Genomic DNA, 14,849 nt, shown 5'->3' on the forward strand with positions numbered 1-14,849 from the left:
CTGGGAAAAATTGCTTGATTATTTAAGAATAAGTATAGGAAGCCTCAATAAGGAAAATTTTCGCGTCATCTATATGAATAAAAAGTATCGTCTAATAGCGGAAGACCTGCAAAATATTGGTACAGTAGATCAAACTCCTCTTTATGTCAGAGAGATCATCAAGCGCGCACTTTTGATTGGTTCAACATCCATTGTAATATCTCACAATCATCCAAGCGGAGATACACAACCTTCAAATAGCGATATATCTCTCACTAGACAACTAGCAGAAGCTTGCCAAAGTATAGGAATAGAATTAATAGATCACATTATTATTACATTCAGTAGCTATTTTAGTTTCAAGGAAAATAGGTTGTTGTGAAAGCCTTTATAGCTACAGTAACTTAGATTTACCGACAATCGTCATTCCGCTACGTGTTAGCGGCTAAGAGATACCGTGACGGGATGACGTAGAGGTTGCCGAGAACTTGTCATTCCAGTGCTTGACATTGGAATCCAGTTTTCTTTACAAATTCACCAAAAGTGCTTCATTCTATAACGCAAAACCCATACTCACCAAACTCAATGTATTACTTGCAATTAAGTTTTCTGGATCCCAGTGTCACGCACTGGGATGACAAGAAAGAGGGCACTGGAATAACAGGAGAAGAAGGCACTGGAATGACGAATTTGTTGTTTTTTAAATTGGTTGCTAAACCAGAATTACTTTAGCTATAGATTCCTTTACCGCACTCTTGTAATCAAGTTTCGTTAAAAGTCAGATTGAATGGTTAAATCTTCCACCCAAATAACCACGCACTCTACTTGCTTGTTTGGATATATTTCTTGTACTAAGGTTTTATAGATTAACATCTGTTTTTTTATTTCATTTAATAAGGAAACAGAAACGTTACGGTGTGATTTGTAGTCAATTATGATTGCTTTATCTTGCGTTATGCATAGCCTATCTAGTCGTACTAATACTGACTTGCCATCAATTGTTCCACTCAGTGTAATCTCTGATTTGCCTTCCAAGTCAAACAAATAGCCATATTTTTCATTAAAGGCTAATATTTTACTGTAAATTTCATCCTTATCTTCACTGGTGTTTATATTGTCAAGATATTTTCTGACCCAATTTTTTCTCCTTTCTTTTTCTATCTTGGACATATACTGCAATATGCTGTGAATAATCAGGCCTCTTGCATAACCATCTGTCATCCCAATGCTCCTTGTTGTCATTCCAGCACTCTCACCTGTCATTCCAATACCCCTGTCTGTCATTCCAATACCCCTATTTGTCATCCCAGTGCTTGACACTGGGATCCAGAAATTAGATTCCAGCGTCACGCGCTGGAATGACGAAAGAGAGTGCTGAAATGGCACCGGAGAGTGAGCTGATGCTGGCTTTTCTTCTTTTTCCAGTGTCAAGCACTGGAATGACAAGGAAGGATGTTGGAATGACGAAAGAGAGTGCTGGAATGACACCGGAGAGCGAGTAGCTGATGCTGGTTCTCCTTCTTTTTTACTGGATTCCAGTGTCAAGCACTGGAATGACATTGATAGGTTTGGCGGAAGCGAAATCACTGGAACGTCAAAATAATCACGTTTTTTATAAATGTAAGGGTAGTTTGCATTCACGCATAATACTTCAACTTTTTCTTTAAATATTGGCCGTAAACCCCTTTGTTTCTTTTCATATGGTTCTCCATACTTAGTGATTAGATCATACCAAGAGCCTTTTTGCACTGGCTCTTTACTTAAGATGTATAACTCATCTTCAGCACGTGTGAGTGCTACGTATAATAAACGCAAATATTCATTATAATCCTCTAGTTTTTTCTCTCTTTTTACTTGATCGCAATAAGCATTGTTGTTTTTTCCACACCAAAATGGTGCTTCCGTTCCATCAAAGATAATGCTTTCACTGTTTCTTGGCACTGTGTTTGTATCAACCAAAAATACTATGGGAGCTTGCAGACCTTTTGATTTATGAATTGTCATTATTCGCACAGCATTGCGTTCTGATTGCATATCATTCTTAATCTCCGGGTTATTCTCCTTGATCCACTGAACAAACGCTTGAAGAGATGGATTTTCAAATTGCAACACGAGGTTCATAAATTCGTCTAGAACCTCGAAGCACTCAAGACCTAGCCTTGCAGCAAATTTCTTCTTACCTGTACGCAATATATGTGTAAATAGTGCAAGAGGAGACTCTATGCGAGATAAGTTAATGAGATAGTTTAATTCACTATAGATAACCCCATGATAATCTTGAAATCTTTCCCATAACGACTGTTCTTTACGGTCATATGCAATGTTAAATAAATCATCCTCGGTGAAATTAAATAGCGGTGATTTTAAAGCATTTGCAAGAGCTAAATCATTTGCCTGGAGGAGTAAAAATTCGGCCAAAGCTATTAAGTCCTGCACGGCTATATAGTCCATAATTCTAAAATAATCCCGGCCTACAACTGGCACGTTTGCTTTTTTAAGTTCGCTTATTATGTAATCAACTAATACGTTTCGTTGCCGTACCAAAATCATAATGTCTCTTGGCTCTATATGGCGATCTTTAGCGACTAAAATTCGCCCTTCATTTAACCAATTGTGAATTCTGTTGGCTATTGTTTGAGCAAGTAATCGGTCTGCTATTATATAATTTTCCCTGCATGTCAGAGGAATTTGTAAAGCTTGCTGTTCTTTCTCTTTGCGCCTTGGTAACGCTGGCCAAATTTCAATATATCCTTGGTCATTTTCTCTATGTGGAACATGTTTTATTTCATTATCATTAAAAGATATTTCTGCGCGGAAGTTATTAAATATTCTATCTACAAGCATCAAAACTTCTGGAGTTGAACGAAATGACTTTTCAAGTTGGCATGATATCCAATCTCTACCACCAGTTTTCGTATGAAAGTATTGTTGCATATAGTTGAATAGATGGGGATTTGCTCCTTGAAATCTGTATATGGATTGTTTTACGTCACCAATAACAAATAAGGTTCGCTTTTCATCATTACCGGCAAAAAATTCATCGCAGAGATTTGTTATAATTTTCCACTGACTGATGCTATTGTCTTGTGCCTCGTCAACAAGGATGTGATCTATTTTTTGATCTAAGTTAAACAATACCCAATCTTTATGATCTGGGTCGCTGAGAAGATTTGTTGCTAAGTCAATTATATCATTGTAGTCAAGCAGTGCATTTTTTGATTTTTCGCTACTGTATAGATCAACATATACTTTAAATATACCAAGTAAGCTACTGGTTCTCTTGAATATTTGATAAGAGTTCATGTCTCTTATATGAGTAAACACTACATTCTGAACGTTCTCTATTATTTGCTCTGCATCTTTGAATTTCTCCAAAATACTTTTTGTTGCAATGGATGATATGCTCTTTTTTTCGTGCGATTCTGATTTTAGAAATACCTTGGCTAGGTTTTCTATTTTGGTGTCATTCCACTTTATTCCGGTGTCATCCGAGTAGCTGACACTGGTTCTTTTTTTCTGGATTCCAGTGTCAAGCACTGGAATGATAGTAGAATAAAGTATTGCACTATAACTCTGATCTCTTTTACTGCCTTCACTTAATATCTCGGCTAGTCTTTCCACGTGCTCAATTGTTTCACTCTGTAAGTCATGAATTTCATCTGGGGCGCTTAATTTATCTTTGATATATTTCGAATCATTTGCTGATATCGATCTTTTTATACATAAAGTATAAAGCAAATCGCGTAGTTTATTTTCATCAATTTCAGTTGCAATAAGGTTGATATCATCCTGCACAGTTTCGTTATGAAGCACTTTATTGAATATGATGGAATGTAATTCTTTACATTCACTCAGCGTGCAATTTGGAGCAATGCCAGCTTCTATAGGAAAGCTGGAGATTAATTTGTAACAGAAAGCGTGTATGGTTTGTATAGTTAGACCAAGATTTTCCAGTTCAGAGAAAAGCCTTCTTGCTCTTGTTAAGTGACGATCAAGTGCTTCATTTTTTCTGGATCCCTCCGTTATCCCAGCACTCTCCTTTGTCATCCCAGTGCTTGACACTGGGATCCATTCTTCCTTTTTTCTGGATTCCAGCGTCACGCGCTGGAATGACACCGATTCCTCACTTAAATGCAAGAGGTCTAGTTGTTCCAGATCCATTATTAATTCACTCTCTGAGCATATTGCCCACTTACTGAGTATGCTGTGAATGCGATTCTCCATTTCGTTTGCTGCAGCATTGGTGAATGTTAAGCAAAGAATATTTCTTTTGTTTTCTAATAAAAGTCTCAATACTCTGTCTATTAAGATTTTTGTTTTGCCTGTACCAGCAGATGCATTTACCCACACAGAGAAATTAGGATTTATGGCATTTGATCTCATCAGAAGTGCGAAAACCTTATATAAGTTGACTAAAATAGCATTATACATATAATGTAAAAATAGTGTTAGTGAAGATATATAATGAAAAGTTTTTGTGTAAAGGCGCCTGCAAAAATCAATCTTTTTTTGCATGTTGTAAATAAGAAGGAAACAGGATATCACTTGATTGAAGGTTTATTTGTCTTTGCTAATCTCTCTAATTTTTTGGAAATAAAAGTAGGTGAGAAGGATTCTAGATACGATAACTCTACAGTTGAATTTATAAACTCCGAGTCTAGAATAAATAACCAGTATAACACTGTAATGAAAGCGGTTAATCTGCTGCTTAGACATGCTCCAGTGCGTACTAAAGTTTCTATTAGAGTTGTAAAGAACATACCAATTGCTGCAGGACTCGGTAGCGGATCCTCAGATGCTGGAGCTGTGATACGCACGCTAGGGAAGCTGTGGGAGATTGATAGGACGATTTTAAATGAAATAGCCCTAAGCGTTGGCGCTGATGTTCCCGCAAGTGTAGATAGCAAGCCTGTCTTTGTTAGGGGTATTGGCGAAGAATTATGCCACATTAAAAAGTTCTCTTTACCCATGAATGTGGTGCTTGTGAAACCGAAAAAAAAGTTTTTGAGTACACCAGAGGTATTTTCCAAACATGAAGGAAAATTTTCTGAGCCAATTGAGTGGAGCGATGACGCTGAAAAGGATTTGTTGAAGCTTCTTAAAGAGACGAGAAACGATCTTCAAGAAATAGCAATAAGCCTAGTACCTGAAATTAAGGATGTGATATCAACACTTGAGTCACAAGAAGGCTCTATACTTTCTCGCATGTCAGGCAGTGGTGTATCATGTTTTGGAATATTCGATAGTGAGGAAAATGCAAAAGTTGCTGCAGTTAATATCGGAAAAAAGCAACCAGAATGGTGGGTATGTGACACTCAATTAATAGTTTGACTTATGCCCTTAATTTCCGAGAATAAAAATCTTATAAATGGTTACAGGGAAGGAAAATTTTTGGTGAATAATAGAGAATATTGTGGCTCAATTATAGTTTTTCCTGAAAAGGTGATTAAATTGAAAGAAAGTGATATAAATAGCAAGAAACATTTTGAATCTTTTTTAACAGAGGAAATAGAAATTTTGATAATAGGTACTGGTAAAACACGCAATATACTATGTTCTTCAGTGAAGTCCTATCTTATGGAACAAAAAGGTTTAAATTTTGAATTTATGACAACAGGTTCTGCATGCAGAACCCATAATGTTCTGATATCCGAAGATAGATTTGTTGTCAGTTATCTAATAGCCATATAGCATGTTTGAAATGTTTACCCAGGATTTTTTCATCAACAGTCTAGTTGCAGTAGTCGTAATTAGCCTAGTAACAGGCGCTTTAGGATCGTTTATGATATGGCAAAGGTTATCTTATCTTGGTGATAGTTTGTCCCATTCTTCATTGCTCGGTGTTGCACTTGCTTTAATTTTTAAGATTAGCCTATCGCTTAGCATAATGCTCATTGCAATTACATTTGCTATACTACTTTCTCTTAATTTTAACAGATTATATTCTGCTGATACGATATTGAACATTGTTACCAATGTAGTTTTATCATCGAGTTTAATACTTATGTCTTTTCTTCCATCTGGCAATAATAGTATTATTAGCTCACTGTTTGGTGATATATTAACGCTCGATCAAAGTGATATAGTATTGATTTTTTTAACCTCTGCAGTAGTTACTTTGATATTAATATTTAGATGGCGTTATTGGTTAATGATTTCAATTAATCAAGATTTAGCAGTAGTTGAGAAGATTAATGTCAATTTTGTGAGACTAGAATTTTTAATCACTCTTGCTATATTTATAGCAATTGCTGCCCAATTAATAGGAATATTACTCATTGCTGCATTTTTGCTAATACCAGCAGCATCTGCAAGGCTCATTTCGAAAACTCCGATGCAGATGATTATTGTTGCAACAGTTTTTTCTGTGATTTCTGGGATATCAGGTCTCATGTTATCTGCAAGTTTTGATTTGTTGACTGGTCCTGCAATTATACTTGTTGCAGCTGTATATTTAATTATCGCTTATTTTATAAGGCTAGTATTAAGCAGGTTGGCTTAATTTTAATCTCGAATGTTAATAATTTTGTAATATACTCATTATAAAACATCACTATCTTAGCACAAAATAGTTTTTGCTATACTATTATTTATATGCTAATGATAAGTTGTTAATTTTATGGAGTAAGCAATATGAGCGAAGAAGGATTTTTTTCCAAATATATATCTCAACCTGTGAAAAAATTTTATAATTATATTACAGGAAAAACAGAAGAGTCGGATAATGTGAAGAGTACGGCAGATGGTATTGTACAAGAAAGCTCAGAGTCTTTGGATACTCATGTACAATCAAATGAGAATGATATCATATAGGTGGCATGAGGGTTACACCATCCAAAGTTAAAAGATTCCTAGAGAAACCTGACGCTTTAAGTGGTGTGTTAATTCATGGAAGTGATAACAGTAGGGTTGGTTTTTATGTACAAGAAATAATTGCCAGTTTGGGTGAGTATTCAGTTCAGGTGATGGATTTTGCAATAGTGAATAAGTCACCCGGTTTACTGTTTTCTGAATTGGCAAACATTTCGATGTTTACCAGCAAAAAATTAATTAAGCTGATAAATGTGAGTGGAGGTATATCCAAAGAGTTAAAAAACGTATTGGATTATAACGCAAGTGGTCACTATGTAATGATGGTAGCAAGTGATCTTCCATATAATTCTGCGACTAAAAGTTATATGGAGAGTTCAAAAATTTTTGGTGTGATTGCTTGCTATAAGGACAGCAACAGCAATCTTTATGACATTATATCAAGTTACTTAAAACAAAATGATATAAAATGCACAAATGAGATAATCTACCATTTGCAATCTTACTTTAATCATAGCAAGCTGCCTATATGTTCAGAACTTGAGAAGTTAGTTTTGTACTTAGGGGAGAGAAAAGACCTAAAACTTACTGATATAGAATTATGCTTTTCAACTTCCGGCAACGACTATGCTACACTTGATGATCTATGCTCTACCATAGCAAGTAAAGATATGTCGCGCTTCATTAGAATTTCTGATGCATTGATATCGCAAGAAAATTTTTCACCGATAGCGCTGATCCGCATTATATCAAGTTATTTCCTACGCCTTGAAAACGTTTTGCTGTCAGTGCAAGGTGGAATGAGTGAGCAGGTTGCAATTGATCAACTGAGTCCTCCATTGTTTTTTAAACAATTGCAGAGCTTTAAATCTCATTTGAAAAGTTTGCAACTTTCAGAACTTAAGAAGATCTTGGAAAAATTGATAAGCTTAGAAGTTACCTGTAAAAAAACTGACTTGGATCATAAAATGATTTTTCAACATGCACTGACGAGTAGCTGACTACTCAGATCCAGCCTTTCTTATAATTTCATCAAAATGTTGTATTTTAACATAAAATAGCTGCTTTTATGCCTACCAAAATTCATTCTTTAGTGTGTGTCTCACAAGTATTCTTTGCTAATAGGATATTTTCGAATATAATTGAATATAACTAGATAAAAATACAGATATGTTTGACATTTCAAAAATTGTAATAACACCTGAAATGTTAAAATTAGTTGCTGAAATTGATGAATTTAAAGGAGCATGGCAATTGTTTGGTAATTTAGCTCCAGAACGTTTACAAATGCTCAAGAAAATTGCAACAATTGAAAGTATTGGTTCTTCTACCCGTATTGAAGGGGCAAAACTATCAGACCGTGAAATTGAACAATTATTATCCAAACTTGATACACGTTCATTTCGTTCTCTAGATGAACGAGAAATAGCCGGATATGCGTATGTGTGTGAAGAAGTATTTCAAAATTTTAAAAAGATGCCATTTACAGAAAACACTATAAAACAGTTTCACATCTGGCTTTTACAATTTTCATATAAAGATCAAAGGCACATGGGAGAATATAAAAAATTCCCCAATCATGTTGAAGCGTTTGATGAATCTGGAAAAAGCTTGGGCATAGTTTTTGAAACAGCCTCTCCATTTGAGACAGCAACACAAATGCAAGAACTTATTTATTGAACTAGCCAGCAATTAGAGGTGAAATCATTACACCCTCTATTAATTATTGGCATTTTTATAGTTACTTTTTTAGCTATTCATCCCTTCCAGGATGGAAATGGCAGATTATCACGCATTCTCACAACTTTCTTGTTACTAAAGTTAGGGTATATCTATGTACCTTATAGTTCCCTTGAAAGTAATAAGGAGAGTTACTACTTAGCTTTGCGTCGTACTCAACAATCCTTGAAGACGAGCAGCTATGATTTTAGTCCATGGCTTATATTCTTTTTAAGGTCACTACAAAAGCAAAAATTTCATCTTGAACAAAAGGTGTCACATGAAAAAGTGTTAAATCTCTATTTACCACCACTTTCTGCTAAAGTATTAGCACTACTCAGCAAATATGGACGTCTTACAATTAAGGATTTAGAAAATATTACTAAAGCAAACTGCAATACCTTAAAGAAGCACGTATCTAATCTCGTAAAGAGTAATCACATCACTCAGCATGGAAAAGGCAAAGCAACCTGGTATGTAATATAGAGCTCAATAGGATATGTACTCATTTTGAATTGTTAAATTATTCAGCTATAGAATATAGATCACAGCTGTACAAACATTGTAGTTTGAGCCCACTAGATCCCAGTGCCCTATTCTTGTCATCCCAATGCCCAGACACTGGGATCCAGAAAAGTTTGCTTGTAAGCAAGCAAACTAGCATAGAAAAACGTTTTCGATGAGATTGCAGAAAGGCTAGATTCCAGACTGGAATGACATCGTTCACTATGTACCATATTGCAATAGTTGTGGTCAAGGCACTGGGATCTGAAATTGCAGTGTTCGTACAGCTAGTGCGACCCGAAAGTCGTGATTTTGTGATGGTAAAATTCCATCTTCCCTAGACATCGTGGGTAATGTATGTCTCACATTTTAGAGAGTGGCAACCTCTAGGATGCAAGCATGAGATAAAAGCAGGTAACACTAAACCTTATAGTGAATCCCTGCAAACAGAGTTAGATATGGTTACGAGAGGAACCAATGCCTGAATTGTCGTAACGAACGATATGCGAAATAAGGTTGGTTAACGCATAGACCAAAAGGTACGGAGAAAGTGGATAATTAGAACTTGACTGGTCTGATTAAGATGTTTCCCATCTCCCGGCAAAAAGTTGGAACCTAAGTCTAACATGAAACAATTTCATGGAACGGAGTAACATTATAGATGCTCTTATTCTTTAAGCAGGGAGCCACCCGTATGCACCTATAATGAGGGATTGTCTAAGAAGCCAAGGCCTAAAGTAATGTTTAGGATATGCTGACGTGGACACTGTAATTTGGAAGGTAAAGTTGTGAGTAGTGGTTAATATGTTATGAGCCAACATTAAGTGTTAGGTATGAATGAATACGACTTCTCTAGTAATATAGAGAATGCTGTATTTGAGCTATAAAAACAAATTTACCAAGCTTTGAAATGTTAATTACATGAAGAAGTATGTATGACAAACACCAAGTTAGAGAGAAGCCGGATGTGGTGAAAGTCACAAGTCCGGTTTTGAAGTCGAGTGGGGAGAGGTGACTTTCTCCACTTAGATAACTAGAATATAGATCAGAAGTGACAGAGCTTAAAAAAAGGCCTAATATTCTTAATAAACGCTAGAAAGCTTTATGAAAATCAGAGTTGGAGTAATAGGCTGCTTAGGCAAAATGGGCAAGAAAATACTCAATGAATTAATTACAAATACCAAAGTGGAAATAGCAGGTGCTGTTGCCCGTTCAGGCAGTAAGTACATAGATTCAGATATTGGACCAATTATAGCCAATCTAGGAATCAAGGTTACAAGTTCTATTAGTGGCATATTTGAGTTATCCGACGTTGTAATAGATTTTACAACTAAAGAATGTATGTTAGACTGCCTTAAAGCAGCTGTAAAATTTAAAACACCGCTGGTTAGTGGCACAACTGGAATAGAAGGTGTCGATTTGAAAGAATATGCTGCTGAAGTTCCAATATTATGGTCAGCAAATATGAGTGTTGGGGGTAATGTGTTGCTGAAATTGGTAAAAAAAGCTGCTGAGCTTTTAGGTAATGAATATGACGTTGAGATTTGGGAAATGCATCATAACTTAAAAAAGGATTCACCATCTGGAACAGCTATAGAACTTGGCAAAACAATTGCTAACGCTTCAAAAGTGGATTTTCAGTCCAATCAATATTTACATAGTGGTTCAAACATAAGGAAAAAGGGGGGAATAGGTTTTGCAGTATCTCGTGGAGGTGGAGTAATAGGAGATCACAGCGTGATGTTTGTTAATTCTGATGAACGGATAGAACTAAACCACAAAGCAATTGATCGCACAACATTTGCTAGAGGAGCTGTTCAAGCAGCAGTATGGCTATACGAAAATAAAAGAGAAATTCCGGGGCTCTATTCAATGCAGGATGTGATATGAGCAATACACGTGCCTCTGTTAAAGATTTAAATCTCTGGTACGGCTCTAAGCAAGTTTTATTCGATATAAATTTGAATATTTATAAAAGAAAAGTTACTACTTTTATCGGACCATCCGGGTGCGGTAAATCAACATTTTTGCGTTGTTTTAATCGTATGAATGACTATGTACCAGGTTGCAAAACTGTTGGTGAATTAGATATCGATGGGCTGGGTGATATATATTCACGCGATATGGATGTTGTACTACTTAGAGCAAAAGTTGGTATGGTATTTCAAAAGCCAAATCCTTTTCCAAAATCAATATATGATAATGTTGCTTATGGGCCAAAATTGCATGGTATGGCGAAGGATAAGCAAAAATTGAATGAGATGGTGGAAAATAGTTTAACCAAGGTTGGTTTATGGGAAGAATTGAAGGACAGATTGCAAGATAGCGCACTCAATTTATCCGGTGGCCAACAACAGAGGCTATGCATCGCTCGCGCAATTGCAGTGAAGCCAACTATTTTATTAATGGATGAACCGTGCTCTGCTCTTGATCCAATGGCAACCAATGCAATCGAAAATCTTATACAAGAGCTGAAATTAAGATTTACTATCATTATGGTGACTCATTCAATGAAGCAAGCTAAAAAGTTATCTGATAGTGTAATTTTCTTTCATAATGGCAGAATTGTTGAGTCTGGAAGCACTCAAGAAATATTCGAAAATGCTCAATCTCCCTTAACAAAGGAGTATATCCTGGATCATTAAATTTCTGTCATCAAAGTAGCTTGGCTACTTTAAAAAATGTATCCGTATGCCGTATCTGTCGTTCAGCATGGTATAGCTAAACTGACTTAGATTTACCGACAACCGTCATCCCGCTAGCGGGATCTAGAGATACTGCGCAACTGTACGAACATTGCGATTTGGGCCCATCAGATCCCAGTGCTTAACACTGGGATCCAGGAATTTTATTAAGTTGGCAAGCATAAAAATAGCTGTTTTATGTTAAAATACAACGTTTAATGATTATGGAAAGGCTGGATTCCAGTGTCAAGCACTGGAATGACAAGAAGAGGGTACTTGGATAAGAGGCATTGCCCTTCTGGTAGGCCCAAATCGCAATGTTCGTACAGTTAGTGCGACCCGAAAGTCGTGATTTTGTGATGGTAAAATTCCATCTTCCCTAGACATCGTGGGTAATGTATGTCTCACATTTTAGAGAGTGGCAACCTCTAGGATGCAAGCATGAGATAAAAGCAGGTAACACTAAACCTTATAGTGAATCCCTGCAAACAGAGTTAGATATGGTTACGAGAGGAACCAATGCCTGAATTGTCGTAACGAACGATATGCGAAATAAGGTTGGTTAACGCATAGACCAAAAGGTACGGAGAAAGTGGATAATTAGAACTTGACTGGTCTGATTAAGATGTTTCCCATCTCCCGGCAAAAAGTTGGAACCTAAGTCTAACATGAAACAATTTCATGGAACGGAGTAACATTATAGATGCTCTTATTCTTTAAGCAGGGAGCCACCCGTATGCACCTATAATGAGGGATTGTCTAAGAAGCCAAGGCCTAAAGTAATGTTTAGGATATGCTGACGTGGACACTGTAATTTGGAAGGTAAAGTTGTGAGTAGTGGTTAATATGTTATGAGCCAACATTAAGTGTTAGGTATGAATGAATACGACTTCTCTAGTAATATAGAGAATGCTGTATTTAAGCTATAAAAACAAATTTACCAAGCTTTGAAATGTTAATTACATGGAGAAGTATGTATGACAAACACCAAGTTAGAGAGAAGCCGGATGTGGTGAAAGTCACTAGTCCGGTTTTGAAGTCGAGTGGGGAGAGGTGACTTTCTCCACTTAGATAACTAGATTTATTCGCAGTATGACACAGGGAAACCTTTCTTGGGTTAGCTATAGTGCAATAGAAGTTTAATCTACTTTCAATTCTCCAGTATGTAAATTGCGTGGTAAAGATTCTAATTCCTTTGCAGTACTTAAACTTTTATTTTTTGCATGTATACCAAGCTTATTGAATTCTCGGGCAGCAGGAAACACCCTTGCTTCAAGCGAACCAGCAGTTTTATTATAATGATCAACAGCGCTTTTTAAGCTCCTGCGTAAATTATCAAAGTTTTCACCCATTGTGCAAATGCGCTCATATAAAATATGACCTAGTTCACTGATTTTCTTTGCATTTTCAGCTATCATCTCTTGCTTCCACCCATACGCTATTGCCCTCAGCAACGCAATTAGAGTGATCGGTGTTGCAATGATCACTTTTTTTTCCACTCCAATCTCTATCAAAGCAGGCTCATATTCCAGTGCTGCGCTAAAAACCCCCTCCCCTGTTAAGAAAAGCACCACAAGTTCTGGCGTATTTTCAAATTGATTCCAGTACTCTTTTTTACCCAAGTCATTTATGTGTTTTTTTATTGCCAGGGAATGATTCTTTAATTTCTCCTTTTGTATTTGCAAATCATTTTGTGATATAGCATCCATGTAAGAATCCAGTGGCACTTTAGCATCTATTATTATTTGCTTTCCAGATGGCATTTTGATTATTAAATCAGGACGCAATAAATTATCCTCATTTTTATCAATCACTGAGGCTTGAGTAAAAAAATCGCAATATTCAATCATTCCCGCCATTTCTACCACTCTTTTGAGTTGCATTTCACCCCATTTTCCTCTAATATGGGGCTTTCTCAAGGCATTAGCAAGGCTAGAAGTTTGGTTCATCAGCGCTCCAATTTGCTCCTTTAAACCTTCATAGGCCCCTACCCTCTCTTTTTCCAGCTCGCGTATTTCATTATCGAATTTTTCTAATTTTTCTTTTATCGGAGTTACAACTTCGTTAATCGTTGCTTGTCTTTTTTTGAAATCACTTTCCGTTTCTTTTAATTTGTTATCAATGACTTCCTTCGCTAAGTTCAGAAAATTATTGTTATTTGTCTGCAAAGCATCAAGAGAGAGCGCTTTAAAAGTGTTTGTTAATCTCTCCTCTGCTTTTGTTAGTAATTCTATTTCCTTTTTCTTTTCCTCACGTTCTTTTTGCAGAGTTACTTCAAGTTCTGCTCTTTTGACCCTTAAATCAACTATTTCTTCATTCTTCGTAAGCAAACTTTGTTTTGTCTCTTGAAGTTCTTGCTCTAATTTACATAAATTACCCTCAAGGTTTGCTTTCTTTTCGCTCAGTTTTTTTACGATAATGTAGAAAAATAGTAATAAAGAGACAACCAGCGCTATAGAATTGAAAAGCATCAGAATAAAAAAACTGCGTTTACAATTCTATATGATTTTTGTGTGTATAAGAAAGAAAAAAGGAGCACCTAAAGAGGTGCCACTTTTGAAGGGAAAGCACTCTTTTAGAGAGTTGGTATAATAATTTTTGACAACATAAGTCGTTCTTTAGATGTATTTCCTAGCAGCTTATCAGGTTTACTATTGTTATTAACAGTATTAGCAGCTTCCAAGCTTAGTGCCTTGCTATCATTTACAGGCACTTTAGATGCAGAATTTGCAACTTCAGGTTTCTGAGATATCTGAGTTATAGTACCAACTATATGCTTACTATTTAAACCTAACATCCTTTTCATGCTTTCTAACTCACTAGACGAAGTTTTACCATCCTCTACCGACTTTACTATAAAAGATATCACATTATCGCTAATGATAGGAAGTTCGCTGTAAGCAATTTTGAACTGACCTTACCCAGAAAAAGTAGAGAGAAAGTTAAGACGTTTTTATCATGAGAATAAATTGTGCAGGAATGCAATAGTTAATAGTAGAATGTCTACGTTGTTTGCTATAAAAGATTTCTATGTATTCAAATATGGCAGTTCTGGTTTGTCGAGCGAGAAGTATCAATAAGCAGCTCCCTTTTAAGTGAACTTTTCTGCAACAGAGTTATCGTAACAACAGCCCTTATGGCTCATGCTGGAAA

General features: G+C 36.1%; 2 protein-coding genes across 2 annotated transcripts; both read right to left on the bottom strand.

Annotated features, from left to right (window-relative positions):
• Nucleotides 1-750: 750 nt before the first annotated feature.
• Nucleotides 751-4,203, bottom strand: LOC136412384 (ATP-dependent helicase/nuclease subunit A-like). Its single transcript, XM_066395444.1, has one exon. The coding sequence runs from the start codon at nucleotides 4,201-4,203 to the stop codon at nucleotides 751-753; it is 3,453 nt and encodes a 1,150-aa protein (XP_066251541.1).
• An 8,632-nt stretch (nucleotides 4,204-12,835) lies between these two features.
• Nucleotides 12,836-14,502, bottom strand: LOC136412386 (DNA recombination protein RmuC homolog). The gene is made up of 2 exons (XM_066395445.1): nucleotides 14,349-14,502; nucleotides 12,836-14,148 (listed from the first exon to the last, which is right to left on the bottom strand). The coding sequence occupies exons 1-2, from the start codon at nucleotides 14,500-14,502 to the stop codon at nucleotides 12,836-12,838; spliced, it is 1,467 nt and encodes a 488-aa protein (XP_066251542.1).
• Nucleotides 14,503-14,849: the final 347 nt, after the last annotated feature.

Source organism: Euwallacea similis, chromosome 12 (genome assembly GCF_039881205.1).
Source record: "Euwallacea similis isolate ESF13 chromosome 12, ESF131.1, whole genome shotgun sequence".
NCBI lineage: Eukaryota > Metazoa > Arthropoda > Insecta > Coleoptera > Curculionidae > Euwallacea > Euwallacea similis.